At 64.9% G+C, this 27,407-nt stretch overlaps 11 protein-coding genes across 11 annotated transcripts; 5 read left to right on the top strand and 6 right to left on the bottom strand.

Annotated features, from left to right (window-relative positions):
- Positions 1–887: 887 nt before the first annotated feature.
- Positions 888–4,564, bottom strand: F751_2281 (Vacuolar protein sorting-associated protein 53-like protein; the record flags this gene model as incomplete). The annotated part of the gene is made up of 5 exons (XM_011399149.1): positions 888–1,127; positions 1,333–1,470; positions 3,275–3,523; positions 3,865–3,909; positions 4,031–4,564. 5 exons carry the CDS (start codon positions 4,562–4,564, stop codon positions 888–890), a joined length of 1,206 nt encoding a protein of 401 aa, XP_011397451.1.
- Positions 4,565–5,802: 1,238 nt separating this feature from the next.
- Positions 5,803–6,135, bottom strand: F751_2280 (hypothetical protein; the record flags this gene model as incomplete). Its single annotated transcript, XM_011399148.1, has 2 exons — positions 5,803–5,962; positions 6,083–6,135. The coding sequence occupies 2 exons, from the start codon at positions 6,133–6,135 to the stop codon at positions 5,803–5,805; spliced, it is 213 nt and encodes a 70-aa protein (XP_011397450.1).
- A 1,012-nt stretch (positions 6,136–7,147) lies between these two features.
- Positions 7,148–9,518, top strand: F751_2279 (putative MFS-type transporter YhjX; the record flags this gene model as incomplete). The annotated part of the gene is made up of 4 exons (XM_011399147.1): positions 7,148–7,446; positions 7,858–8,195; positions 8,443–8,549; positions 8,814–9,518. 4 exons carry the CDS (start codon positions 7,148–7,150, stop codon positions 9,516–9,518), a joined length of 1,449 nt encoding a protein of 482 aa, XP_011397449.1.
- Positions 9,519–9,940: 422 nt separating this feature from the next.
- F751_2278 (Methionyl-tRNA formyltransferase) lies at positions 9,941–11,343 on the bottom strand (the record flags this gene model as incomplete). Its single annotated transcript, XM_011399146.1, has 3 exons — positions 9,941–10,471; positions 10,660–10,746; positions 10,897–11,343. The coding sequence occupies 3 exons, from the start codon at positions 11,341–11,343 to the stop codon at positions 9,941–9,943; spliced, it is 1,065 nt and encodes a 354-aa protein (XP_011397448.1).
- A 949-nt stretch (positions 11,344–12,292) lies between these two features.
- Positions 12,293–15,931, top strand: F751_2277 (Coatomer subunit gamma; the record flags this gene model as incomplete). Its single annotated transcript, XM_011399145.1, has 7 exons — positions 12,293–12,371; positions 12,456–12,604; positions 12,896–13,279; positions 13,511–13,642; positions 13,724–14,377; positions 15,206–15,319; positions 15,488–15,931. 7 exons carry the CDS (start codon positions 12,293–12,295, stop codon positions 15,929–15,931), a joined length of 1,956 nt encoding a protein of 651 aa, XP_011397447.1.
- A 303-nt stretch (positions 15,932–16,234) lies between these two features.
- F751_2276 (hypothetical protein) lies at positions 16,235–17,111 on the bottom strand (the record flags this gene model as incomplete). Its single annotated transcript, XM_011399144.1, has 4 exons — positions 16,235–16,423; positions 16,555–16,587; positions 16,726–16,845; positions 16,974–17,111. 4 exons carry the CDS (start codon positions 17,109–17,111, stop codon positions 16,235–16,237), a joined length of 480 nt encoding a protein of 159 aa, XP_011397446.1.
- Positions 17,112–17,589: 478 nt separating this feature from the next.
- On the top strand, positions 17,590–18,628 carry F751_2275 (Ribosomal silencing factor RsfS; the record flags this gene model as incomplete). The annotated part of the gene is made up of 4 exons (XM_011399143.1): positions 17,590–17,620; positions 17,751–18,018; positions 18,153–18,375; positions 18,440–18,628. The coding sequence occupies 4 exons, from the start codon at positions 17,590–17,592 to the stop codon at positions 18,626–18,628; spliced, it is 711 nt and encodes a 236-aa protein (XP_011397445.1).
- Positions 18,629–18,774: 146 nt separating this feature from the next.
- Positions 18,775–19,082, bottom strand: F751_2274 (hypothetical protein; the record flags this gene model as incomplete). The annotated part of the gene is given in 2 exon segments (XM_011399142.1): positions 18,775–19,058; positions 19,076–19,082. 2 exon segments carry the CDS (start codon positions 19,080–19,082, stop codon positions 18,775–18,777), a joined length of 291 nt encoding a protein of 96 aa, XP_011397444.1.
- A 2,086-nt stretch (positions 19,083–21,168) lies between these two features.
- On the top strand, positions 21,169–21,993 carry F751_2273 (tRNA pseudouridine synthase B; the record flags this gene model as incomplete). Its single annotated transcript, XM_011399141.1, has 3 exons — positions 21,169–21,337; positions 21,430–21,579; positions 21,746–21,993. The coding sequence occupies 3 exons, from the start codon at positions 21,169–21,171 to the stop codon at positions 21,991–21,993; spliced, it is 567 nt and encodes a 188-aa protein (XP_011397443.1).
- Positions 21,994–22,371: 378 nt separating this feature from the next.
- On the bottom strand, positions 22,372–23,604 carry F751_2272 (hypothetical protein; the record flags this gene model as incomplete). The annotated part of the gene is made up of 3 exons (XM_011399140.1): positions 22,372–22,422; positions 22,592–22,781; positions 22,946–23,604. 3 exons carry the CDS (start codon positions 23,602–23,604, stop codon positions 22,372–22,374), a joined length of 900 nt encoding a protein of 299 aa, XP_011397442.1.
- Positions 23,605–24,733: 1,129 nt separating this feature from the next.
- Positions 24,734–27,298, top strand: F751_2271 (E3 ubiquitin protein ligase RIN2; the record flags this gene model as incomplete). The annotated part of the gene is made up of 6 exons (XM_011399139.1): positions 24,734–24,906; positions 25,029–25,170; positions 25,359–25,449; positions 25,662–26,294; positions 26,658–26,913; positions 27,154–27,298. The coding sequence occupies 6 exons, from the start codon at positions 24,734–24,736 to the stop codon at positions 27,296–27,298; spliced, it is 1,440 nt and encodes a 479-aa protein (XP_011397441.1).
- Positions 27,299–27,407: the final 109 nt, after the last annotated feature.

The following is a 27,407-nucleotide window of genomic DNA, read 5'->3' as shown; positions in this document are numbered from 1 at the left end:
GGGCTGGAACTGTCATTAGCATGTTGTAATGGCATTGGGACCTGCCTGGGCTGCTCTCCCGGTGAGGAGCGGTGGCTCCTGTGGCCTGCTCGTTTCCAGGACCAGCACCTTCCATGACAGGTGGACTGAGACCCCCTGGAGTGCCCAGCGTCCCAAACCCCGGGCTCGCGGTCGTCGGCACAGACATGATCGAGGCCGGCATGAGGTCCGAGCCGTGTGCGGTCTGGCATTCATGCGGCATGGGAGGGTGGCGCGTAGCCGACTGCCCAACTCAAACGTAGCGGCATGGAGTTCCCGCGCGATTCCCTTGGGACTCCCACATTCAACCCCGGGATGGCCTGGTTCTGGCAGATGCCCTCGTGACGAGAACCTCGCCGATATGAGCGCTTCATTGGGCAGACAGGGCCACCAGGCTTTCCATTGTCAACCCTTCTTGCGCGGGTCCTTTTCTGACCTGATGCACGCAGTGATGATACAACCAAGGATTGCACGGCGGCTGACAGGCAGCCGGTCTCACCCTTCCCGCTGCATGAAGCGCAGGCTCTTCATGGCCCCCAGCGTCCTGCCCATGGTCTCGCGCATGCTGTCGGACGCCGCGGCAGCCGACGCCCTGGCTGCTTGCACGTTGGGGTTCAACCTGCAGATGCAGGGCGGGTGGGGGGTGGAATTTGAAGGGGAATCAGGATCCCTCGTCATGCTCAGGACACCATGTCTTTCACCCCTCCCCAACCTGGCAAGCCAGCGGCAGGCTACCTGCACTCGAAAATGTACCCACAGATCCAGGGGATGCGGCGGGGGCCTTGACCCTGCTGCACATCCAACGGCCCCCCTCCCTGACGAGGATTAAGCAGAGCATGACCGTTTCCCTCGCCCCGCATGATTTAAACTCACTTGAATCGTGCGGCCATCTCCTGCGCGGTTCGGCCCGGGGTGGCCCCCCCGCCGCGCTCGCCAGCGCCCAGCTGGCCAAAGGTGATGGTGCGGCGCGCGATGCCCAGGACACCGTCGTTGTCGGCGGGGACAGAGGCGGACGCGGCGGCCTCCTCCGTCGGCGCTGGGAAATGCGCCCGGCCCAGCCGCCGGTTGAACTCCTCCAGCACCGACTGCAGCTCGGTGCGGCGCAGACCCTGCGGTGAGATGGAGGAGGTTGGATGGGGTGTGTGCGCAGCGCGGAGGGATGGCGGCAGCGACATGCACGCATCCCGCCGTGCAGAGGCTCGAGGCATGGCACCGCAGACGCTGCGTCGGCAGCGCTTCCCATCGCCCTCACGTCCCTCTGACCCCACCTCCATCCTCCCACCCTCCAATGCATACCCCTCCTTGCAAGCAAACCTTGAGGTCCACGATGCGCTGAAACTCTGAGGGCAAGGCCTCGGGCATGAGCTCGAAGAAGGTGTCCACCAGGGCCTCGCGCGGCGCGCCCACCACCTTGAGCACGGACTGCGCCCTGCCCAGCTCCACGCCCACCGCCTGGGCATAGGCGGCCAGCGCCGCGCTTTCCATCCCTCCTGTTGTTGCAGTGGGAGGTAGGGGGTAGTGTGTTGCGACGGCAAGGTGATTTTCACATTTTCCTCTCAAGGAGCCCATTGCTTCGCACTGCCTGGCTGGCCCTGCACCATGAACCGAGCGCCCGCGCAGGTCTCGCTTTGCAGCGTCATTCCACGCTCATGCAGCTGCCGTGACCACAAATCCCTCCCCTCCCCCACCTCCCAGACATTCTCACGCTTTCAAGGCTCCCTGCAATAACCTTCAAGAACAATTTCCAGACACCCCCCCCACCACCACCACCACACACATAAAAAAGCAACAGAAAAGCGCGCCTTCCCGCGCCATGTCGACAAAAGCGTGCTTGATGACCTCCACGTCCAGGCGCGCCTGCTGGCTGCCCATCTCCGAGTAGCGTCGCGCGCGGAAGACGTTGTCGGCCAGGCGCTGCGCGAATGCGGCCAGCAGCTTGTCCGGGAAGAAGCGGAGGTGGTTGGGCGGCAGCACCGGCCCCAGCGCGGCGCCGGCCTCGAGCAGCGCGCCGCGCGCCGTGCCCACGTACTCGCTCTGGTCCCCCGCGCCGTCCATGGCGGCCCAGTCCAGGCGCGCGGCAGCGGCCAGCGCCGCATCCAGCCGCGCCTCCACACCTGCCACCAGCGCCGCGTGGCAGGCGGCCACCAGCGCGGCGAAGTCGGCGCCCGGGCCTGCCTCCAGCTCCGCCTCCAGGCCCGCGGCAAGGTCCGGGGGTTCCAGGCGGTTGGCCACCGCGCGCGCCAGCTGCGCCACCATCTCCCCGCACCGCTCGGCGGTGGCCAGGATCAGCGCCAGGCGCGCCGCCTCGCCCGGCGCCTGGCCGTCCACGGCGGTGGGCGGGGGTCCGGGGCGCGCCACGGCGATGGTAGAGCCGCCGCCGCCGCCGCCGCCCGCCACCCTGGGCACGCGGGCCAAGAGGCGCGCGGCGTAGGCGGAGTAGGTGCGGGCAAAGGCGCGGGCCAGGTCGCGGAGGACGGCGCCGCGGCCGACGCGCGCGCAGCAGTCGCGCAGCTCGCCGCGAACAGCCTCCACCAGCTCGTCGGCGGAGCGGAGGAGGGGCGTGCCCGGGGCCAGCGCCTCCCAGCTCTCCCCCGCCAGCATGCGGTCCAGGCCCCAGGCCAGATCGCGCTCCACCGCCGCCACGTAGGCGCCCAGGTAGGGCGCGAAGACGGGGGAGATGGCGCCGCGGAAGCGCGTGCGCGCCACCGCCGCGCTCGCCGCGTCCTCGCGCGCCGCCACGCGGTCGGGGGACGCGCCACGCTCCGCCGCCGCGCGTCGCTCCAGCGCCGCCCGCTCGTAGCGCTCGCGCACCTCGCGCGCGGGCGCCGCGTCGTCGCGCATGCCGTCGTCCTCGGAGCGCGCGCGCGGGCCGGGGCTGGGCGCGCGCTCGGCGCCGCCGCCTCCGGCGGGCGTGGGCGGCTCGAATCGCCGCGCCATCTCTGCCTCGAAGATGTTGGTCGCCTCCACCGCCTTCACCAGGGCGTCCACCTGGCTCTCCAGCTCCCCAGACTGCTTTGCCCATGGAGGTGGGTTGACAGGGAGAGGGGAAAGGTGGGCCACGGAAGGGGCATGCTGGTGGCGCCCACCGTCTCAGGTGCCACACTCGTTCGCGCAATCCGTGTCATCCAGCATCTACCACTTCGAGCCATTCTCTCCTCGCTCAGCAGTCAAAACTCCCCAGACCCAAAGCCCTGTCCTCTTGGTGACACCACCCCTCCCTCACCCCCCCACCCCCCCACCTTCTGCACTTCCTTACCTTGAGGTCCAGGATCTCGGCCAGCGCGGTCTTGGTAATGTTGCAGAACATGACGCAGAGCAGCTGCGTGACATGCCAGGCCGGGGGGAAGACGGCCCACACCTCGCGCCTCGCATCCAGGCGCTTGAGCAGCCACTTGTAGCGGTTGACGGTGCGCTCCAGGCGCGCGGTCTCGCCCGTGATGCCGAAGATCTGGGTGTACACCCCGGTCTCGCGCCGGCACACCGCGTCGATCAGCTCGTCCCGGACCTGCATGGGATCATTTTGGGGATGAGAGTGTGTGGGAGGTGGGAAGATGCCCAAGCAGTCAGTATCGTATGCCTTTCTAGGTAGGGTGTGAGGTGATGAAAGGCAGCTAGCCCTGACCATATTCTGCAATCCGGAGCCTGGATGCCGTCATGCAGCCACCCCTGGGGCTTCATGCATCGCCACCACCGGCATGGCCAGGTCCCCGCCGAGTGCCGGCACCAGCCGCAAGCTTGGCCAGCGCAGCTGAAGATGCCAGCCCTTTGCGTCGTACCGAGGGGCTTGGCCCTCCCCACCAGCCAGTGCCAAACAGGCACCCCACCTCCCCCCACAAAACAACGCACCTGGTAGCCCAGGGCGGCGACCAGGCCGCAGCAGGCGCGCAGTCGCTCCAGGGTGGCGGGGGGGGGGCAGCGCCTCGCCCAGCGCCTCAAACTCGCGCAGTGCGCGGCCACGCGCGCTGGTCTCCAGCGCGCCCAGCCGCCCGCGCAGCTCCGCGACGCGGGGCACGTGGGCGTAGGCGGCAAAATGCGCGGCCAGCGCCTGCACCGCCTCCAGCAGGTTCCCCGCCTCGGCATAGTCGCCGCGCTCGACGGCGGCCTGCAGCGCATCCAGCGCGGCCATGAGCATGCCCAGGCGGCGCAGGGAGGAGATGGTGGCGGTGAGGTGGCGTTTGGCGGCGTCCAGGCGCCGGATGTCGCGGCAGATGTGCTGCACCAGGGCCTCGCTGGCCGCGGCCTGGGAGCGAATGGCAGCGACGCGGGCGCAGAGGGCCGCCACGTCGGCGCGGGCGGCGGCCAGATCGGCGCGCGCGCGCCCCCCCACGCGGCTCTGCTGGCGCACGCTGGCCAGGATGCCGGCGTCCACGCGGGAGATGCGATGCTGGAGGGAGGCCACCAGGGGGTCCAGCCCGGACAGGGACTCCTCCGTGGGAAACAGGCGGTTTATATAGGCGGTGACGTCGAAGTCGGGCCGGTCCAGGGGGTCCTCAGAGGGGGCCTGAGCCAGCTCCCTGGGGCTGGAGGAGACTGCCGTGTCGGCCATTGTCGTGACGGGCGTCAGGTGGAGGGCATGGCAGGGGGGAGGGGCGTGCCTGCGAAGTGATCGGGGCGAGTGCAGGCACGCTGTCACATCGGCGTCATCCAACCCGGCTGGGAATGGGTCCTTAGATCGGCCAATGCTGCGCAATTTTTCGTGCTACGGGGTCAGAGGAGGAACACCAGTGGCTGGGTCGATCTCTTTCGCTGTCGATCGTCCAGGCCTCTGACCGCGCGCGCTCGACCAGGCGCGTGTGGGATGCCCCGGGCGTGAAGCATCCTTCCGAGAGTACTCCCATGGACACGGCATGCAAGCCTTATCAGGCCTTTTCAGCAGCATTTTTATTTGACGCAGCCCATATTAGACCTGTGACTGCCCCGAAATTGATTCTCGCCGAGAATCTCCTCCCATTGTCCTCGTCCACCGACTTCAGCAGCGCCACGCTCGTAGACGTAGCACGACACAGGGTCAACGAGGCTCAAACATTCCACCGTCCGAACTTCTGCATGAGTACACGCCCGACAGGGCGTGAAGGCGTGGTAGCGCAGACCACCGAGGAGGAGGCCAGCACATCCACGCCAGTGGAGGAGCAGCCAGCGGCACAAGGTGAAGCTCGCAGGTTGACCTCAAGGAGCCCACACCCACAGCATCTGTGGTATATTGTGGCAGTAACTGATGCTCGCCTTGGAGGGGGTGCGCTTGGTGTCACCGTTCAAGTAACAGTCCTCCCTCCCTGGCGCAGAACATCTGGTCCTGCGGCTGGCTCCACGTCGGAAGAAGAAGCCCAAAAAGGGCGTGCAATGGGCCGAGGACGTTGTGGATAATGAGACGTTGAACAGAAGGAAATCGAAGAGTACGTCAGTATGGGCATGAGGGGGGAAGGGCGCCATGCAACAGAGGGATACATTAACAGTCAAATTCTTGCTCCTCCTGCCTCGAGATTCATCAAGAATCCTGACAATGTCTCGCGGTTCATCCACCTTCCTACCCCTTCACCCCGCAGAATGCTGTATATTCCACAAACAAAAGCAGTTTGGAGAGTGGAGTGACTCTGATTCTGAGTGTGACTGTCCAGAGCCATGAACTGGGGGAAACATGATCCTAGTCATCCCCAGTGCCCTGCCCATGGAGCAGAATGTACCAATCATACCTCGAATATCTTCCATTTGGAATATGTAAGGACTGCCAATCATGCAATGCAGCACTATGGGGCGCCAGTCATGCCACAGCCATGCCCAGCAGACTCAGTCATAGATGTCGGCCAGGCCCAGGTACGAGATCATCAGCTTGATCTGGTCCACTAGACTCACGCCCGTGGCATATTCTGTGAGCAAGCCGATAGCAATGCCCATCATGACCCAGCGCCCATTCAGGATCTCATTCTTTTTGTTCCAGCCAAAAATACTGTGGGGGCGAGGAGCAGGGTTTCGATAGACTGAGGTGGTGTCCTGACTTCCAAAGCCCCATGTCTACCAGCCCAACATCCCAAGCCCATTCCAAACCATTCAACTCTCGGCTCCGCACCTTCCGCTGGACTGGATCTTGGCTGCCTGCTTCTCCCTGAAGTACTTGAGCATGAGCTTGGCTTGGGAGCGCTGATGCTCCAGGCTCACGCCGGGCGTCCTGTGAAAAGGAGGAAATTGCACATCTCCTGCATGAACTTTTGCCGGATCAGGGTCTGCAGCAGGCGCAGAAAACACCCCCAGACCCACCTGGAAGTGGCCTTCTCCGTCTCGGCAGGTGAGGAGGCAGGTGAAGGTGGTGTGGGGGCCTGTACCGCTGCCGATGGGGCGTCTGCCTTTTGTTGAGCCTGCTCCTCCCTGGGCCTCCGCGGGACAGGCTTGGCGAGCAACTCGTCATTCTTGGCAGCAAAAACTCGTGTGGCCTTGTGGCGTAGGGGCAATGCCTGAATGAAGGCATTTATAGCATGGGATTGGGACGAAATGTTCTAGTCGCTCCCATGCTGGCTCAGCAGCGCGTGCGCGGCACACCAACCCCCCATGCAACAGTGCTGGCCCCACCCACCGGGCGAGAGAGGGATCGCACCGCGCCGTGTCGCCATGCCGCCTCTGCGGGTGGTGTGGGTGGCTTTTTAAGCTTGTCGAGCATGTAATGATACTCACTGAGCCAAAATATATCTCTGACGCACCAGGAAGCAGGGTGCATGGGCTCGCAGCGTGGCCCACGATGGCATTCATGGTTGCGGACGAATGCTCGGCTGGCGGGGAAACTGGGGACGACACGCTTGGTCCGTACCTCTTAAGCAGTATCGTGCACCTCAGAAGGCTTTCGGTGAGGAATCCCGTCTTCACACAGGTGGAGGACCGTCGTCGGAGACTTCTCTGGTGGGAAGGCGTCCACCGCGAGGACATCCCGGTTTCATGAGATGCCTGCTGGGAAGGCGGGTCCCGGGGGTGACCCACTTTCACGACACCGCATTTGCTCGCGCTCATGCACGTGCAAGTCTGCAGAATCCCCGACCCGCGGTGGTGCGATCCCCTGCATTGTCACCCTCGCATGCCGGGTTCTTGAAGAGGTCTGACCCGGGTTTCTGCCGCAGACGGGGGCTGGCACGGCCTGGAAGCCAGCATGCGCCCAGTCAACAAGTGGTCCACCTTCGCCGCCAGCTTGCCCATTGGGCTGAGCAGCGGCATAGTCTACTGCTTCTCCATATGGTCTGCGGATCTGAAGGCGGCCTACCACCTTGACCAGGGCCAGCTGCAGCTGGTGGGGGCCGCCGCCAACATCGGGGGCCTGGCCGCCATCTTCGCCGGCCTGCTGTATGACGCGCTGCAGGACTGGCACCAGCTGGGCCCCCGCCTGGTGCTCCTCCTGGGCATGGTCACCAACCTGGGGGGCTACTTGGGCCTCTGGGCGGTTGTCACAGGGTGAGTGGGGGGCCGAGGCAGGCGGGTGGATGGGAATGTGACGTATGCACTGCATCATCTGGCATATGGTGGGGGTGATGCGTCGAGATCTCGACATCATCGTGTTCCGTATCAGTGTGTGCGCCTGTTGCCATGCTGAATCCATGTTCGGTCTTCCGTGCACCCATGCATGCATGAATGCATGGGAACAAGGGGGTTGCTTTTGGGATTTGTAGGGGGCCTATTTCTCTGGTCAGCACGGGGAGTGGATGTCGTGAACGGGTGCTGTAGCGGGCCCTATGCCATGACACGCCCATATCCTCGAGACTCTGCATCTTCCATCCTTTGATCAGACGCCTGGTCTCTCTGCCCTCACGTGCACACATCACCCCCACCCCCCTCCGTCCCCCCCACCCCGCCCATCGAAACCAGGCGCATCTCGCCGCCGTACTGGCAGGTCTGCGCCCTGGCCGCAATTGCCTGCTCCGGCAACACCTGGACCGACACGGTGGTGCTGGTGACCAACGTGCGCAACCTGCCGCAGCACCGCGGCACGGTGGTGGGCATCATCAAGTCCTGCGAGGGCCTCTCCGCCTCCGTCTTCACCGCCATCTACCTCGGCGTGTTTGCGCCGCACGCCAAGCCCTTCCTCCTGTTCATGGCCGTCGCGCCCGCAGTCATCGACCTGGTGGGCACGCTGTTCGTGGGCCACGTGCCCTTCATCCAGCACAGCGAGCTGAAACGACGCGGGCGGCGCACCTTCACCACCGGTGTGTGCGGGGGCGGGTCCAGGAGTTGGTACCTGTGCGGAGGGTGGGAGCAATGGGTGTGCACATGCTGACTTGAGCTCTCGGGTGAGCGGGCAAGTACCTGGAGCGCTGCATGTGTCCGGGGCAGTGCCCCTTACCCCATCCAAACCTGTCCTCTCGCCCTCCAGTGCCCATGCCACTCATCCCTTCACCTCCCGCCCCAATGTCTCGCCATCACCGCCCACCACCACTTCCAATCGCAAAACAGAGCGACGCTTTGCCTTCACGCTGTGCGTGCTGGGCACGGTGGCCGTCTACCTGGCGGCCACCGCGCTGGCCGCCTCCCACGTCTCCCCCGCCGTGCACAGCGTGTTTGTGGGCGGACTGTGCCTGCTGCTCCTCCCCCTCCTGGCCCTGCCCATCCGCTCCGGCGGCTTCTTCTCCAAGCCGTGGGAGCCGCACCACGCCGCCGCCGCGGCCCGCGCGGCCGAGGAGGCGCGCGTCGCCGCCCTGCCCGCCTCCCCCGGCGGCGGCCCCACGCGCCCGCTGCTCTCCCACCCCATCAAGCCCGGCGGCGGCGGCGGCGCGGCGGGCGCCGACCGGGCGCCGCCGCCCACCCCCGCCCCGCGTGCGACGGAGCTCCCCCCCGTGCGCATGCTGCTGCACCCCAACTTCTGGCTCCTCTTCTGGCCCTGCTTCTTCGGCATGGGCGTGGGCCTGGTGTTCGTCAACAACGCCGCGCAGCTGGTGCAGTCGTTGCACGGTCCGCCCAACGGCCACGCCCCCCTGCTCTCCCTCTTCTCCGTCGCCAACTTCGCGGGCCGCGTGTTCACAGGCTGGCACTCGGAGCGCGCGCTGCACGCGCGCGGCACCCCCCGCCCCATCTACCTCGTCGCCTTCTCCGCCGCCACCGTGCTGGTCTGCCTCGGCTTCGCCGCCTCCCCCCGTGCCACCCTGCCCCTCCTCGCCCCCCTGGCCGGCTTCACCTTTGGCGGCACCTGGACCCTCATGTCCACCCTCGTGTCAGAGCTGTTTGGCATGAAGCACTTTGCCTCCAACTACTGCGCCTTCCAACTGGCCCCCGCCGCCGGCAGCTACCTGCTGGCCACGCGCCTGGCGGGCGCGCTGTACGCCGCCGCCATGCGAGCCACGGGCCAGCATGGGACCACGTGCCTGGGTCGGCGCTGCTTCGCCACCACCTGGCTGGCCCTGGCCGTGCTGGGGCTGGCCTCCACGGGCATGGCCGCCTGGTTGTTCCTGAGGACAAAGGACGCGTACCGCGCCGAGTACGAGGCAGTGCACGCCTTTGACGAGCTGACCGACAGCGAGGACGACGAGGAGTGAGGTGCGGCTGAGTGAAGGAGCGTGGCAGACAGAGCGGTGAGAAAGGTCGGCGACGTGGAGGAGCTGGGCTGCGACAGCAGGCACAGAGCACGCAATCCCTCCCTTGCTGGGGCATGGCAGCGGGATTTTTTGCTCACAACCTACGCCCCGCAAAGCGCTGCGACGAGCGCTTGATACCATGTCCTGGCTGCAGAATTTTTTTGTGAAGTGCTTGGTAGCATCCTCTGTTCCACCGACAAACCATGACGAAAGGAGCCAGTGAGCGCACAGCAGAGAGGCGTCACTGTTGTGATCCGCCAATTCTCACAGCCCGGCAGTCCATGCAGCAAGAGGAAGCGCCAAGTTTGACATGCGGCCCTCAAACATTCCTGAGCAACTCAAGTCGAGCCGATACTGGGCCCTCAGGAACACTCCAGACTTCCTCACCGGATGGGTACCCAGGACAGGGTCGCCCCCCGGAGGCCGTTGATGAATGCGGCGGGGGAGACGGGCCGCCTGCCCGGCACCTGGAGCTCCAGGATCGACAGTCGGCCGCCGTCGCCGCAGCGCACCGTCAGCGCCCCCGGGGCGAGCTCCACCTGGTTGGGCTCCTGGGAGGTATTCTGGACCTCGGTGCCAGGGCCGCTGCTCTCGGCCAGGCGGGTGCGGAGGACCTTGAGGGTCAGCGCGCTCTCCCGCCCCGCCGGGTCCCTGACCAGGAAAGCGACGCTGGACCCCGGCCACCCAGCGCAGGCCCGCACACGGGCGTGCACCGCCGCGGCGGGGAGCCCGAGGTCCAGCGCGGCATCCGCGCTGGACAGCTTGGGCGCCGCCGTGGCCGTCGCCGCGTCCTGGGGGAGCGCCAGGGAGGGACCCATGCCTGCCCACACGTCGGGCAATGCATCGAGGAGCAGCCGCGTGCCCAGCTCAAAGAGGCGCTGAGTCAGCTCCGGAGCCTGGACATCCTCGGGGATCTGGAGTGTGTGGGTGTTTGGTTTCGATCAGGGGAGGAGACTGGGGAGAAGGGGACAGGCCGGCATACAGCGACACCGAGGGGCGGCCGCCCTCCACCAGGTCCCCCCGCGCCAAGTATTGGCATTCTGTACTGCGCTCCAACTTCTACCACTACCCTGCTCCCAAGCACGCAAGCCGATCAGCGCACCTCATAGGCAGCTTGTGCAAGGACAGGCCCGGCATCCATTTCCCTGACCGAGTAGAGAACGCTCACGCCCGTCTGGGTGAGCCCATCCTGTGGGTTTGGCGGAGTGCACGCAAGGATGTCAGGATGAGCTAAGGGCAGCGGCTCGAGGCAGTCCTGCCAAAGAGGCAAACGTGGCAGGACAAAGTGTGCCGCCCCGTAACGCAAAGCAAGGGCTCCCAGCTTGACCGCCCTGCTCACCATCAATGCACGCTGGACCGGCGCCGCCCCTCGGTAGGCTGGCAAGAGGGAGGGGTGGATGTTCAGGGTGCCTTGCCGGGGTATGCCGAGCAGCCTGGTGGGGAGATAGTTTCCATAGGCCGCAGTGACGAGGAGGTCCGGGTGCAAGGATCGGAGGGCGTCCAGGAACCCCGCCTCCCCCGCCCGCTCGGGGGTGAGGATGCGATCCTGCGGGATGCCGGCCCTCGCCGCAGCCTGGGCCACGGGGCTGGGAGGTGGATTGCGCCGGGACCCGCGCCCAGAGGGCCTGGCGGGCTGGCTCACCACGCCGGTGACATCGAACGTGCTGTCTGGCTGTGAGGCTGCCTGGATGAGCCCATCCAGCACAGGGACTGCCACCTGGTGGAAGGGGGAGCACACTTGACGCTTTGAGTGGGGAAATGACCAGAGCACAATGTTCAACTCCATATTTTCTATGTGAGAACATCAGTCCCTGAGGACCTGGGGTGTGCCGAAGAAGACTACGGATTTGCGAGACTGCGATGCAGCAGAATTTAGCACAGTCCCTCTCCCCTGGTGCTGCCACTTGCGACCATGGCTCAGGTGCCTGGCGGTTCGGAGGCTAGATCGCCAAAATTTCAAGTGCTGCCCTCCTGCCCAGCGTTGGCATGCTCGCGCTGCCAGCATTCACAGCGATGCGTGCCCCGACCAGGTGGGTACTTTCAGGGAGATATTGGACGCCGCCTGGATGAGCCCATCCAGCACAGGGACTGCCACCTGGTGGAAGGGGGAGCACACTTGACGCTTTGAGTGGGGAAATGACCAGAGCACAATGTTAAACTCCATATTTTCTATGTGAGAACATCAGTCCCTGAGGACCTGGGGTGTGCCGAAGAAGACTACGGATTTGCGAGACTGCGATGCAGCAGAATTTAGCACAGTCCCTCTCCCCTGGTGCTGCCACTTGCGACCATGGCTCAGGTGCCTGGCGGATCGGAGGCTAGATCGCCAAAATTTCAAGTGCTGCCCTCCTGCCCAGCGATGACATGCTCGCGCTGCCAGCATTCACAGCGATGCGTGCCCCGACCAGGTGGGTACTCTCAGGGAGATATTGGATCCACTATCCTGCAATCCACCACAGGAGGTGCTCGCCATGCTACATCAGCTTCATATGCAAACATGTAGGTTGGAAGGCTCTGTACCTAACCAATGCTCGCACATGCAGACTTACAGTCCCCATCAAGTGGTGTCGTGATCTGCGATTTTCCCGCCACCCCCCGGGGTTTCACAAACCATAACTGCTAGGTGCTGGAGTCCCCGGCACTGTTTCCCTGGTCGGTCAGTGCTCCCCGCCTGGCCATCGTTAGACTCGTAACCGCCGATGTCCTAGGATCAGGGGGCTCGAGGACTCGGCAGGATGGCTGCGACAGCCCAAAACCACATGGAGCCCCTCCGCTCGGGCGATGGGAAGAAGGACGAGGATCGGGATGACGAATGTGAGTGCGCACGCGATATCGGCTCCGCCTGCTTGTGCTCCGATGGCTGTGCCTGATGGATCTCGCCCCCCGCGCTCCCCGCAGTGGAGTACTCCCCCTTCTACGGGATCGAGAAGGGGGCCGTGCTCCAGGAGGCCCGCGTGTTCAACGAGGCGCACGCAGATCCGCGAAGGTGTCAGCAGGTCATCACCAAGCTGCTGTATCTGCTCACGCAGGGCGAGAGCCTGACCAAGGTACGGGTGCTGGGGCCTGTGCCGGACACCCTGGCCTGGAGGGGTTGGGGGGGCCTAGATATACTCGCCCTGGGTGCAAGGAGGGTGGATCAGGCGCCTGCAGCCCGGCCAGAGCGCAGCGTGGCGTTACGGAGCAGGGCTGCTTCACCTCTGGTCACGTTTGTCCTGGACCTCACTCCCTGCTGCCTGAATCTGCCGCCCACCTATCACTGTATGTGCGCACACAGCCTCCCACTGTCTACCCCCCACCCGCAACCTCCTCCCCTGCCTTCCTCACCCCCTCCCTCCCAGACGGAGGCGTCTGACGTCTTCTTCGCAGTGACCAAGCTGTTCCAGCACAAGGACGTGCACCTGCGGCGCATGGTGTACCTGGTGATCAAGGAGGTCATCCCCGCCAGCGACGAGGTCATCATCATCACCTCCTCCTTGATGAAGGACATGAACTCCAGCAACGAGCTGTATCGCGCCAACGCCATCCGCGTGCTGTGCCGCATCATCGACCCCACCATGCTCCTCCAGATCGAGCGCTACCTGAAGCAGGCGGTGGTGGACAAGTCGGCGGTTGTGGCCACGGCCGTGCTGGCGGGGGCCACCCTGCTGTCCCGCTCCGGCGCCGACGTCATCAAGCGCTGGACCAGCGAGATCGGGGAGGCCATGGCCTCGCGCCAGCCCATGGTGAGTGATGTGTGTGTGGGGGGAGTAGAAGGGATGCCACCACAGGGCAACAGTCCCATTTGGTCGCCTTTGTTGTCATCAATGGCTCTGCCCTCAGAGGGTGTTTCTCGTTGTCCACCTCACAACCCGAGACGCACCCCCCCGAGTACTTACTACATCCCCTTCTCCTCCCTCAAACTCCCACCACCATCCACCCCCCCCCCCCACCACACACACAAAACACACACACAGGTGACCTACCATGCGGTGGCGCTGACGCACGCGCTGCGCGCCGCAGACAGGCTGGCGGTGAACAAGCTGGTGACGCAGCTGACGCGGGGGGGCAACGGCGTGTCGCGCTCGCCCATGGCGCAGTGCCTGCTGGTGCGTTACGTAGCGCAGGTGGTGGTGGACAGCTCTCCAGGAGCGGGCGGCGCGCCGCGCCCCTTCTTCGACTACCTGGAGTCGTGCCTGCGGCACAAGTCGGAGGTGGTGATCTTTGAGGCGGCGCGCGCCATCTGCGCGCTGCGGGACGTGACCGCGCGCGAGCTCACCCCCGCGGTCACCGTGCTGCAGCTCTTCCTGTCCTCGGCCAAGCCGGTGCTGCGCTTCGCGGCGGTGCGCACGCTGAACCGCGTGGCCATGGCCCACCCGCTGGCGGTGACCAACTGCAACATCGACATGGAGGGCCTCATCTCCGACCCCAACCGCTCGGTGGCCACGCTGGCCATCACCACGCTGCTCAAGACCAGCAACGAGTCCTCCATCGACCGCCTGCTGAAGCAGATTGGCGGGTTCATGGGCGAGATCGGGGACGAGTTCAAGGTGGTGGTGGTGGAGGCCATCACCGCGCTCTGCCTCAAGTTCCCGGCCAAGCACCGCGGGCTGATGGCTTTCCTGGCCGCAGCGCTTCGCGAGGACGGCGGGCACGCGTTCAAGCGCGCGGTGGCCGCCGCGCTGACGCGCCTGGTGGCGGAGATCCCGGAGGCGCGCGAGGCGGGCCTGGCCCAGCTGGCCGAGTTCATCGAGGACTGCGAGTTCACCTCGCTCTCGGTCCAGATCCTGCACCTGCTGGGGCGGGAGGGGCCCACCGCCCCCGACCCCGCGCGCTTCGTCCGCGTCATCTACAACCGCGTGGCGCTGGAGAACGCGACGGTGCGCGGCGCGGCGCTGGCCGCGCTGTGCGCCTTTGGCGTCGCGCGCCCCGAGCTGCGCCGCCGCGTCGCGGTGCTGATGCGCCGCGCGCTGCACGACGCCGACGACGAGGTCCGCGACCGCGCCACGCTCTACCTGGCGCGCCTGGAGGGGCTGCTGGGGGAGGCCGGGGACGAGGGTGGTGCGTCGCCGGGCGCCAAGGACGCCGGCGAGGGCCGCGGGCCCCGGGGCGCGGAGTCCCCGCCCCCGGCGCCCCCCGCCACGCCGCCGCCGATGCCGGAGCCGCGCGCGCTGGAGGCCGCGCTGCGCGAGTACCTGGCCGCGGGCGCCACGGAGGCCGCCTTCGACCTGGGCAGCGTCCGCGCCGCGGCGCCGGCGCCGCGCGCGCCGCGCGCCAAGGCGCAGGGCCTGGCCGCCGCCACCGCGGGCGGGGCTGCCGCGGCGCAGGCCCGCGCCCCTGCCCCCGCCCTGGCCTCCGTGCCGCAGCTGGCCGCGCTGGGGCCGGTGTTCAAGACCTCCGCTCCCATTCAGGTGTGCAAGTGTTTTTTTCTTTGTTTTCTATTATTCTGGGGGGGCCAGGAGGTTGGAAGGAGGCGGGGGGGGTCATGAGCGGGGCAGGTCGGGGCCGAGAGCGAGTCTTGCAGTGGGGAAGCTGCGCCGGTCCCTGCCCACCACGCGCTGGGCTGGTGGCACTCATTGTCTCACAATGCCTGAGCATGCGTTACCACCCCCTCACCCCACCCCCCTCTCCTGAACCCCCGCTTCACTGCCCACCACCCCACCGTGCGCCAGCTGACGGAGGAGGAGACGGAGTACAAGGTGGATGCGGTGGCCCACGTGCTGGCCGACCGCGTGGTGCTGGCCTTCACCGTGGTCAACACCGTGGCGGAGCAGGTGCTGGAGGGTGTGAGCGTGGACCTGGGCCTGGAGGAGGGTTGGCAGCTGGAGGCCAGCCTGCCCCTGGCCTCCGCGCCGCACGACGTGCCGGGCACCGCTTACGCGGTGCTGCGCCGGCCGCCCGGCGCGGCGCTGCCCGCCACGCGCCTGGGCTGCACCCTGCGCTTCGTGGTCAAGGAGATCGACCCGGGGCTGGGGGAGCCGGAGGAGGAGGGGTACGAGGACGAGTACAGCCTGGAGGACCTGGAGCTGGGCCTGGGCTGCTTCGTGGCCGGCGCGCCCGCGCCCGCCGGCTTCCGCGCGCTCTGGGACTCGCTGCCGGAGGACAGCGAGCGCGTAGACGACTACGCGCTGGGCGCGCGCGAGTCGCTGGCCGACGCCGCGCGCGCGCTAGGCGAGCTCTTCAACGGCTTCGCGCCCGTCGACGGCTCCGACGCCGTGCCCCCGGGCGCGCGCAGCCACGCGCTGCTCCTGGCGGGGGCGCTGCCCGACGGCGGCCTGCTGGCCGTGCGCCTGGCCCTGGGCCTGGACCGCCAGCGCAACGTCGCCATGAAGCTGGCGGTGCGCGCGTCCGACAGCGACCTGGCCGAGGCCGTGCACGCCGTGGTGCAGGACGCGTAGGGCAGGCGTGCCCGGGGGGATGGGGGGTTGGAGGGGCGGAGGCGGGCGCCGAAGCATGGGGCGGCCCCTCAGCGTTCCTGGCACCATGGGCACCCCACCCCACCCTCCCGGTCTGATGATGGTGCGCGCGCTCCTCCCTTGTCTTGGCCGCGCCCAGGAGACGTGCGAGGCATCCCCACCCGCATGCCCTGCCATCCACCATGTGTGTGTAAGCGCGAGTATTGTCGCAAGGCTGGTGGCGCACGACGGAGTTGGGGCCTAGGATGTGCGAAACAGGGGCGGAAACCCCACGAACACTCCCAGTCAGGCGACCCGCACGCCACTGTCGGCCACGACAGGGGGCTCCATGCGCTGCACGCTGTGCACGCTGGCGTACAGGCCACGCACCGCACCCTCCAGCTTCTCCAGTAGCGCATCGGTGTCGGGGCCGGGGGCGCGCATCTCGTGCACAAAGGCGCGCAGCTCGGCCAGGATCGCCGCGCGCGTGGCTTCCTGGGGTGAGTGGGGGGGAGTTTTTGGTGGTTGGGTCCGAGACCATGTGGCGAGGTTAGGGGCCATGTTATTACCCCCCCCACATCCGTCCAGTCTATGTGATAGCATAGTAAGCAAAGGGCACTCCTCACCTCGTCCTCGGCGAGGTTGGCCGACGGGGTTCTCTGCAATCAAGGGGGTGGGCATGGGCAGGCGCATGGCATAAAGGTCAGGCGATTCGGTGCAGTAGAAAATCGCTGTCAGGGAGACGGATGATTTTGTGCATGACACAACGTCGTGCCCCCATCCAAGCAAGCAACCACCTTCAGGTAGGTTTCGATGAGTGCGTGCACGCTGCCCAGCCCATCAGCCACGGGCTGGATGGTGTACCGCTGGATCTCCCGCCAGTCGACCTTGAGGCTGGAGGGGATGATGGGCAGGGACTGCGGGAGAGTGAAGGTTGAGGTAGTGGGGAACAATTCGGATGCTCATGGGAAACTAGGGGGGGAGACATCGGCGATCCTTGGAAGGTTGATTGATCTCGATCTTAACCACCGCATCCCGCGCTCACATGCTCCAAGCTCTGGAGCTGGGACAGGAGTGGGTCGGTGGCAGGTGTCGCGCAAGATGTCGGGGCGAAGACGGTGGTGATCTGCTCGACCTCTGTGTCCTCTGGAGCGTAGGCGAGCTTACTCCTGGACGCTCCCATGGCAGTACATCTGGTCTCAATGCTGTGCCGTCATGCACGAATGCTTTTGGACGACCAACCTCAGAGATCCTGCTAAGCCCAGCATTTTTGCGCGCCCTGCCGATTCCGACGCAATGTTGAACGCCGAGTCGGAATGGTGACTTTGTGAGACCAGTGCATGACCTTTCCAGCATTTATCCAATGTAAATGACATTCTTGATTGCATATAGATAAAGAGTTTCCTGAGCGACAGCGACTTGCTCCAGGCTGGGCACGCTCATGCTCAGACGCCTGGTGGCGCAGGCCTGCGCTTTGGGCCTGCGTTCTAGCGCTTCGGTCGGTACAACACATCCAAACAGACTTTTTGAATCTCTAAGGATCAATGCTGCATTCTCCAGCGCGGGGATCGTGGAGGAGGTCCAGGGCGAGCGGGACTTGAATGTCGTGCACCTGCCCACCGACCTTCGAAGCGTCGCACGCCTGAACCCTGCGCTACACGATGCGATCGTACGGGCGAGCGCATACTCTAGGTAAGGACCTGGGTACCGGGAGCGCGGCCTGCAAGGGAAAGTACGCATTCCCATTACTCCCTGTTGCCGCACATCACACGGTTTGTACTCCACTGCTCCCACGTCCTCATCCTCCCCCCATCCAGCCAAGGATCGGAGCGGCCCCTGCATGCCCACCTTGCGGCGGTGCTGGCTGATCGTGGCCTCCCATGCAAGGACACCCTGTCGCTGGGCACCATCGGCCGCCTCCGCGTGGCCGACCTCCGCGCCAGCCTGGATGCCGTGGGCGGGGACCCGGCGGGGACCAAGGACGTGCTGACGCAGCGCCTCGTGCACATGCTCCAGCAGGAGAGCGGCGGGCTGGCCCAGACTCCACCCGAGGCCATGCCCTCGGCACCCCTCGCCAGCACCCCCGCGGGGTGCGTGGTCGGGGAGGGGGTTGGATGAGCGGGCCTCTCCCAGGGACAACCCTGCCGGGCGATCGCCCGCCCCGCCCTGCCACTGTCCTCACCATGGCCCCCGCCTCAGTGCCTCTGGTCCCTGCCCTTTGCAGGCGCTTCGGCGTGGCCGCCAAGGTCCCGCACCGGCCCAGGCCCTCCACCGCCCACCTGCCGTCCTTCAGGCCGGACCCCCTGGCGCTGGCCGCCGCGCTGGCCGCCGCCCACGCCTCGAACGTGGTGGTGCTGGACGTGGCGGGGCGCTGCGCCGTGGCCGACGCCATGGTGGTGGCCACTGGCCGATCCCCCGCCCAGCTGCGGGGCCAGGCCGAGGCCGTGGTGGACTGGCTGGAGAGGGGGGGCGCGGGGGGCGGGGTGTGCGCCGCCGGGGTGCCGGGTGGAGGGCGGCCACGGCGCCGAGTGGCTGCTGGTGGACGGCGGGCGGGTGATCGTGCACCTCATGCTGGAGGGCGCGCGGCGCGCCTACGACCTGGAGGCGCTGTGGGGCGAGGAGGGGCGCAGCGTGCACAGCGTGGAGGCGGCGCCGGGCGTGCAGACCCTGGACGGTCTCATGCCGGGGGCCGGGGCCTGACGGAGGAGCGGAGTGAACTGGTGCTTGGGCGTGCGAGCATGTATCATGCCCGTGTTTCACACTCTCCCAGGCACGTCAAGCGGGTCAGCAAGATGGGGGAATGGAGGGTGCGGTGTGTGATACGGGCAACATAATGCATGCCCCGCTCAGCACCCCGCCATGTCAGCGGTGACGGCGGCCAGGTCGGCTGCCAGAGCGTCCTCGTCGGCCATGAGCGACATCATCCAGGCAGCCACCAGGCACTGGCCCCGAGCCTCCAGGGCTGCCGTGCTCAAAGCTTTTGCTGCATCTGCTGCCAAGGGTGGCAGGCTTGTTGTCAACACGTCCTCCTGACCCAACTGCCCCGCCAGCGCTTCAAACTCACGCAGGATGCCCTGCTTGATGGGCAGCTCCACGAGGTGAGCAGTGCAGGCCTTCTCCAGCAGTCCACCTGCGAATGAAGGGCACCGGGCATGGGTTTCGGGTTGTTTGAAATGTTCAAAGTCTGACATCTCACAGCCTGTCGCTACCCGTACGCTGTCACAACTAGAACCAACACCAAACAACCGTCAACCAGGAATCCCCTTACATAGTTCGGTCAGGGAACTGGTCTTGAACACAGGTGCCAGTGCAAGACGGGGGAACGCCTGCTGCCACTCCACGAGCTCACGCACAGGCGTCGTGCAGGTCCTGCAGTGTTGTATCGAGCGAGCATGTGAGAAGGGAGGTCATGTAGGGGTACCCCCCTGGACAGCTGATGAACCATCCTGTTGAAAAAAGAGCTCCTTGCGAAGCAGCTTTCCAGCTTGTACCGAGTCTTTACAGCTCAACAAACACGTCTTACCTGAAGCTTTCCGCCAGATCGGCAAGCTCCTGGGTGGCTGCGGAGAGGCCTTCCAACTGTTGCGCCTGTCGGGCGACGAGCTTACCAGTTGCTGCTGCCCTCAAGTCCGGCATCTCCCTGTACAACTCCCCTAGGGGCAGCACCGCCAGATGTCTGTGGCGGCATGGACGACAGGAGGATTTGCTTGGTGCATGTATTGGCACGTTTGCGGGGGGACGTTGGCAAGCACATGCCTTGCAATGATACTCACCGACATAGGCCAGCACACTCACCTTTCTGTGAGGAGCGCATTGCTCAGTGCCAGGGCACATGCCCTCCCTCTGCTGATTGCAGCCTGCAAGCAAGGCTGGAAGTAACCTTGGATTGCTGCAGATAGAGAACCATACAGGTGCCACATCAAGCAAGCTCGTTGGCACATTCCCTAGCAGTATACATGCGTCGCACCTTCCATGTGTCCATATATCTGTTGACATCATTCAACGCAAGTCTGACGGCTCTCTGCAGCAGATGACGGGAAATGACATGACTGAGGTGGTCGGGAGTAGGTGTACCCAGCCACAGAAGCCAGCAATATAGGTACCTGGGCTTGTCTGTGATGCTGGCGAATGTCGTGAGGACTCAACGCTGGTGCGCTCATCCCAACGCGAGACACGGCTGTCACATAATCGATGTCTGCATGGAGGTGGGCTCACTCTACATGCGCAATGCCCATCCTGATTCGTCGAGGTCGGGAGCCCCGGCCCCTGGGGTATGCCACTGGAAAATTTCCAGACAGCCAGCAACTGAGGCAGGGACGGTACAATTGGCAGATCAGTCGAAAGGGAGGTCTGAGTGTATCGTGAACATAGATTACAGAGTGGCCGACCCTCCTGTGTGTATATACAACATGCGATGTTCGTATCCGAAGGAGGTTGTGGCCTCAATGCCACGTCACTAGGTGTCTAAGCCAAGCTATCCGCAGCTGGAGCTGCAAACACAAGTGACAGAGATACGAATACAAGCATATTTAGATTTCGAGTATCTGATTGCTGCGTAACATCGAGTTCCTGGGTGTGCCTGGGTCCTCGGCTGTGGCCTGCATGCTGGCCAGGCCCAGCCTTCGACTCCATCATGCCGTCCATGCAGGTGGGCCACGCGGACCATTAACCCGCTGAATCAATCTTCACAATACATAGTTTAGAATGTGATGCTTACATTCAAGCTCCACAGGCTCCCTGCGAGGCTCATTGGGGTTGACATCTCTGGCCGCACCTGGACCTTGTTTCCACCATCATGGGATCTCCCTGGAAGCCTCCGCCTCTCAGCCAATCCCTATGGCACGGAGCAAGCTTCGGCTACATGCCATGAGTTCCTCCCTAGCTCAAAACAGCGTCCCAGCATCGCAGCCTCGTCAGCTACCTCCCCACACATCCATCCCCCCCCCCTCTCTGCCACCGGGGATTGCTGCCTGGGAAAGTGCTGTCGTGCTGATCGACAAGCCTCAAGGATGGACGTCTTTTGATGTGTGCGCCAAGCTCCGCTTCGCCCTGTCCAGAACACTGGACAAGAAGGCACGGACCATCAAGGTGCTGAGAGCAGGCCCCTTGCAGCACTGGCAGTGAATTGTACGGGCAAGCACCTCCCTTGATACCTATTCAGCACCTACACAGCACCATCACCACTCCCTAACCTTCATCCTTTCTCCAAAAAGGTGGGGCATGCTGGCACCCTGGATCCCATGGCCACAGGGCTGCTGGTTGTGTGTGTTGGCCGGGCCACAAAGCTGGTGGAGAGCCTGATGGCCGCGAGCAAGCGGTACAGCGGTACGATGAGGCTGGGTGAGGGCACCCCCAGCCTGGATGCCGAGACCCCTGTGCACGAGACAAAGCCCTGGCAGCACGTCACAGGTGTGGGTGCTATTTTTTGGGGGGGGGGGCAGCAGGCTTGCCACCTCAGCCATGTCCATGCCTCAGGCGCAGCATCCCCTCTCCTTGCGCAGAGGCCAGTCTGGAGGCGGCAGCCGAGGCTTTCCTGGGGGAGCAGGAGCAGATACCGCCCATGTACTCTGCCATCTCCGTCGACGGGCAGCGGCTGTATGACTCTGCTCGCAAGGGGCTGGAGGTGGAGAGAAAGTCCAGGCGCATCACAGGTGGGAATGGCGGTTCGAGGGTGGACCATGGCCTTGGATAGATTCTGACACCCACCTTCATCAACAGGCGTAGTATAGCCGATTCATCTGGTGACGCAAGGGGCGAGCTGTCTGTGGCCATCGCCGCCCGTTCACTCTGACACCTCCCTGTACAACCTCGTTGCAGTGCACAGCCTGAGACTGCAGAGGTCTGCCGAAGACCCGCAGGGCGTGGACTTTGTCGTGAGCTGCAGCAAGGGAACCTACGTCAGGAGCCTGGCCGCCGATCTGGCGGCACACATGGGCACGGTGGCACACCTCACCGCCCTAAGGAGACTGAGCAGTGGGGAGCACGATGTGGCAGCTGCTTGGCAGCTGCCCGACCTCATCTCCCAGCTTGGCGACCTCAAGAAGGAGGATGCAGCCCAGGCCTGATGGGAACTTGGAATGAAATGGTCATGCCTGGCACCCAGAGTAAACACCGTTTGCACCCTGCATCACGCTAGTTGCTTGAGCCTTGGACGCCGCCCAATGCACTGCTGCAGCGCCATGAACTGATACTTGTATACCTCCCTGCTTTGCTTGGCTCTCGTTCTGTGTCCAGCTCGATTACAAGATACGCTGGGGTCCTGCCCGTCAGTGGGAACCCAACATGCCGCCCTGGAGATGCAGAGACGGTACATTTCCCGCAGCGGTTTTGCGCCTCATTCTCAGGCGCATGACAGGGCTGGGTGGACTGGCCCTGGATGCAAGGCATGCTACAGCCAAGGACTTGGCATGCCCCATGGTGGATTTTGTTTGAGATTGGAGCTTTCAGGTGGTAACCATGACGGGGTTGTATGGCCGCCTCCTCTCCCACGACTCCTGCGGGAGACACATAGGATGCACTTGTCAAGAGTGAGCACAGTGTGCCTCAGTGAATCACTCTGCAAGCCCCCACTAAAGATGCACTTGAGTTCCAAGTCTGCAGGTCCTGCACCACTGCCTCCTCGTCAATCCACACCAGCACCACACCACACCACCCCATTCTCACCTGTGCCATCATCGTCAGCGCCGACCTGGCCTCCCTCTCATCCGACACAGGCCTCAGGAAGGTGAGGCGCAGGGTCTGAGGCTCGTTGGGGGGCAGCAGGGGTACGGTCCGAATGTAGAACCCCAGGCTGTCCAGCCAGACGAGCTCCACCGTGGCAAGATCATCGGGGCTGCAGCCCATCGCATCAGCCCTGCAGCGATCGAGAGATTGGGGGATTTGGAATGCTGATGCATGAACCTTCACAATTATGAATCGCGTGGAATGGTCCTGCCCATTGCATCAAAAACTCCATTGGGGCAGCCTGCTACTCAGTCTGGCCGAACAGCTCCAGGCCTGCCCGACTCCAGCCCTCACCCGAGGTTGAGCAGGTCCTCGGTCCTGGAGGCATTCATGTAGGTCACCAGGCCGGCGGCAGGGCCACGCAGGGCGTCTGGCACCCCGCCCAGGTACTCCTCCCTGGTGAGGCGCTGCGCGGCGGACCCCCCTCCCAGCTGGTCCACCAGGAAGCAGGAGGTGACATGAAGGCGCATGTAGACGTCGGAGGGGCTGGGTGCGTCCACGCCCTGCCCGCCCGCCGCCAGGGTGGCGTGCACCTCGGCCACGGCGGGGAGCAGATTCTCGGGCACGGCCTCGGCGTGGCCCAGGAGGGTGAGTCGGGCCAGGGCGCGGGCGGGGGGGTTGGCGGGGTGCACGAAGAGGCTGGTGGCAGGGTTGGCCCGGAGGTTGTCGGTGTGCACGGCGTGGGCCCTCAGGCGCAGGATGGGCTGTCCCGTGCCGTCCAGAACGTAGCTCGTGGCGGTGCCCAGGGGGGTGCCGTCCGGGAGCAGGGTGGCCAAGGTGCCGTGGGAGGTCAGGTCCACCAGGGTGCGGGCGGTGTTAGCCGGGCCGGGGCGACCTGGGGCTGCGCAGAGCGGGGCGACGCAGCTCTGTCGACATTTGAGGTGGGTGAGGGGCCTCTTGCTGGGTTGGAAGCAGGCACCGCGAGGACAGGGGGCGCGCAGGCTGGTGAGCATGGCACTCGCGGTGGGTCCCGTTCTCAGAGCAATGCTTTGGGACCAGCCTCAGTCGAGAATTGGTAAATTAAATCAACATATATATTTTCCAATGCAGCGATGAAATCGGATGCGAGAGGATCGATGGAAACAACTCGACAAGATTGGAGTACAAGAAAGGAAACCCCCGAATCTAATCCCATCGAGGACAGCGGGGCAGGGGGTGGAGACGGGGGGCCCCCCCACATGGCGCGGCAGAATATTTGCAGTCCTGGCGACCAGAGCAACAAGTGACATTCAAAACAATAACTCCCTATGGATTCAAATAAAGCAAGATGCCAAGCAGCCAATGAACATTGTTGGAGCTCACAACTACACATGTGCAGAAGAAGCCATCTGTACTGCTGACGTTCTGCGACCAGGGCAAGCACTCGGACCAATGAGGCACGTGCAGTGAGCTCAAAGCTGCAGACTCAATGGATTCCAGTCTCCTGCTTCCATCTCCTGCCATGTCTGGCAGTTACTGTGCCCAGCGTCAACAGGTAAGCTCAATCCACTGGGGGTGATCTGTTCAGGTACACCTGAATATTACAACATTGTGAGATTTGCAAACATCGAATTCGCCCTGGCAGATGACACCAATCTTGGACACAATCCATTAGTGGTCGCCGAAACCCTTGTAAAGTGTCGGGCAGTTTTGCCACGTCAGCCTGATTTTCTCACCCGGGGGAGGAGGACCACGACGTACTCCTTTAACGTTCCAACACCCAACGACATCATCGAGAGATTAACCAAGCCTACTTTGTGGGTGAATGCTGGGCCCGGACCCCTGCCGAGCCTCTGCGATTACCGAGGCCTGCGAGGAGTATTCTCAAAGCCCACTCCCGGTGCGTTTCCTCCGCCTTCTTGGATCATCATTCTCCGCATTTCTCGGTATAATGCACCAGGCTACACCAGGACTGAGTTGAAGAAGGCGCTGTAGACGGGCACGCTTACTTTGACGCGTTAAGGAGCGTAGCTCACGTGCGCTTCGAATTCCGGTGCCGACGACGACCGCCGTGGCGCACCGAGCTGTGGCCGCCCGCAAGCAGTCGTTCAACCTTGGTGGCTTGGTCGCTCTCCGAAACCCACTACCGCTTCGCGTACGCCCATGCCGCCGGAGCTGGCCTCTCGTCAGGCCGTGCAGCCATGGATGATCATCATGTCTGTCTTCCTGGCGTCCGGGTCGGGCCTGTGGTACCAACTGGGCACCATCGGGGGCGGAGCGGGTCAGCAGTCGGCCAGCTTGGCGGCAGACACGCTGAGCAGGGCCTGGCAAGAGGGGTGAGAGGCGATGGTGGTGTGTCAATGCACTTGAGTGGGCTCTGGGGTTGGCCAGCTACTTCGGTTCCGTAATCCATCCTGCTATTATTGATCGAACTTCCCCTCACAATGTACCCCTGCAGCACCGACCCCGGTGTGGCGTTTGACGAGGCCCGGGCACGATCGAGCGAGGTGTTGGAGGACGTGCTGCAGAGCCAGCTGGGGCTTTTTTTCCTCTGCAGCCTCTTCCTCTCCACCTATGCACTGGGTGCCCTGGTCACAAAGGTATGCGGTGGGGTTTGGTTTGGTCATAGCAAAGTTACTTCATTTCAGGCATCATGAGGCACCTTGGCTCTGTGGTCCCAAATGGGGCGGACGCTCTCCCTAGATTATTGGGCAAGGTCCCTTTGAGCTAGGGGTTGACCTCAGCACTCCCAGCCCCAAATTTACATCCCTGTCCATCCCACCTGCAGGCCCTCTTCCTGGGTCAGCTGACCATCCTGGAGACGACAAAACTGGCGGAGCGCATGCTCAAGTTTGTCATGCTCAAGGTCGTCTTCCTGGGTGAGTTGACTGTGGGTGCGGCAGCAGGCGCACGGTGTTGTTGACTCAGAAGGGGTGTGGAGAATCCTGGCCTGCAGTGCTTGTCGAGCAGCGTGACAATCCTGCCTTCCACTGCAGCAGCTTGGGCCGACTTCCCAAGGACCCAAATGACCAGTATCTGGACACACACTCAACCTTGTGGCCTCACCATGCCTCCCCCCTCCCTGTCGCAGGCGCGGTGGTGGACCCGGAGCCGCACGAGCTGGGTACCTGGCTGCTCTGGTTCTCGGTCATGGCCTTCTTCCGCGCCTTTGTGGGCCTGGCCCGCGACCGCTGCGAGGCGTTGTTGTCCTCCCCCCGCGCCACGCCGCTGCAGCACGCGCGCTGCCTGGTGCTGCTGGTGGGCATCCTGGGCCAGGCCGGGTCCTGGGTGGCTTCCTACGCCGCCGCCGCCGACCCCAGCCGCCCCAGCGCCGCGCTGTCCCACGCCCTGCTCTGGCTCTTCGATGCGGTCTGCGTGGCCATCGAGGCCGCCCATGCCGTGCTCAAGTACGGCGTGCACGCCGTGGAGCGCTGGAAGGCGCAGCGCGCCGAGGCCGCCGGCGCCGACCCAGCGACGGGCTGGGAGGGGCGCGGCCCCTTCCTCTACCACGTGGAGGTGGGCGTGGACCTGGTGCTGCACGCGCTGACCCTGGGCCACTACTGCCACCTCTGGTGGCTGCACGGCTTCCGCCTCCAGCTCATCGACGCCGTGCTCTTCCTGGACGTGCGGTACCTAGTGATGGGCACGCTGCGCCGGGTGCGCGGGTATGCGCGGTACCGCCGCCTGACGCACCAGCTGCAGCACAGCTTCCCGCCCCTCCCGCGTGAGTGCCTGGCGGGGCGCGACTGCGCCATCTGCATGGAGCGCCTGGCCTCCGCGCGCGCGCTGCCCTGCGGCCACGCCTTCCACCTGGGCTGCCTGCGCGCATGGCTGCAGCAGGCGCGCGGCGGCGACTTCACCTGCCCGCTCTGCCGCGCCAGCCTGGAGATGGCGCCGCCCGGGCGCCGCCGCGCGCTGGGCCGCCGCGCCGCCGCCGCCGTGGACGCGCTGCCGGGCGTGGCGGGGCAGCGCCACGCAGAGGGGCCAGGCACGGCGGCCAGGCCGCGCGAGCGGCGCGACGCCGCGCCGCTGCCGCGCGTGCCCTCCGCCCCTTCCCTGCCGGCCCCGCTCTACGCCCTGCTTGCAGGGCGCAGCGGCAGCGCCTCCTCCTCCACGGAGCGAGGCGGGGGCGAGGGTACCGGTGGGGACTCCGGCGGCGGTGCGTCGGCCGGCGTGGCGTTGGCCGGTCGGGGGCCGCACTGTTCCCCCGCCAGCTCTGCGCTCAGACCAGGGGCTGGGCTGGGAGAGGGGGCGGCGTTGAGCGCCAACGCACCGCACACGCTGACGGAGCAGCTGGCCACCGCCTCCTTCCGATCCCTGTCCGCCACCTTCTCCACAAATAGGTGCAGTGTTTATTGTTGGGAAAGAAGATGCTGTGTTGTTTTTGGGTCGCTTTGGCTGATGTGCACCCTGGCAAAGATGAGCAAGGGGCCATCCAAGGTCGGCTCGCAGTGCGGCTGATGTTCCCTGCATGGCCTGAGAGCGCGGCGCAAGGCGGGTGAGCTTGAGCAACACCACTCCTGTGTGCTGGAGCCCTTTCTGACCCTCATCCAACCTCCACCCTTTCGTCCACCCGTATGTAGTGTGGCACAACGAGGCGCCTCGCACTCGCAGCACCCGCATGAGCAGGAGGAGGTGGCCAGCCCGGCGCCCAGCAGCATGAGCTGCCGGCTGTCAGGCGCTCGGCATCGATACGGCACCCGCTCACAGAGCGCCGCGCCGCAGTGATACTTCACGCCCTGTCCCCCATCACCCCCCTTGTAGCAGCCGCACTGTCTCCTATATGTGACCAACAGCAATGCACGAGAGCACCACTCCACAGGGCCGGCCTGGTCGC

The sequence above is a fragment of the Auxenochlorella protothecoides genome (assembly GCF_000733215.1).
Source record: "Auxenochlorella protothecoides strain 0710 unplaced genomic scaffold scaffold22, whole genome shotgun sequence".
Classification (NCBI taxonomy): domain Eukaryota; kingdom Viridiplantae; phylum Chlorophyta; class Trebouxiophyceae; order Chlorellales; family Chlorellaceae; genus Auxenochlorella; species Auxenochlorella protothecoides.
The sequence above is the reverse complement of the archived record's forward strand: the minus strand, read 5'-3'. Positions and strand labels throughout refer to the sequence as shown.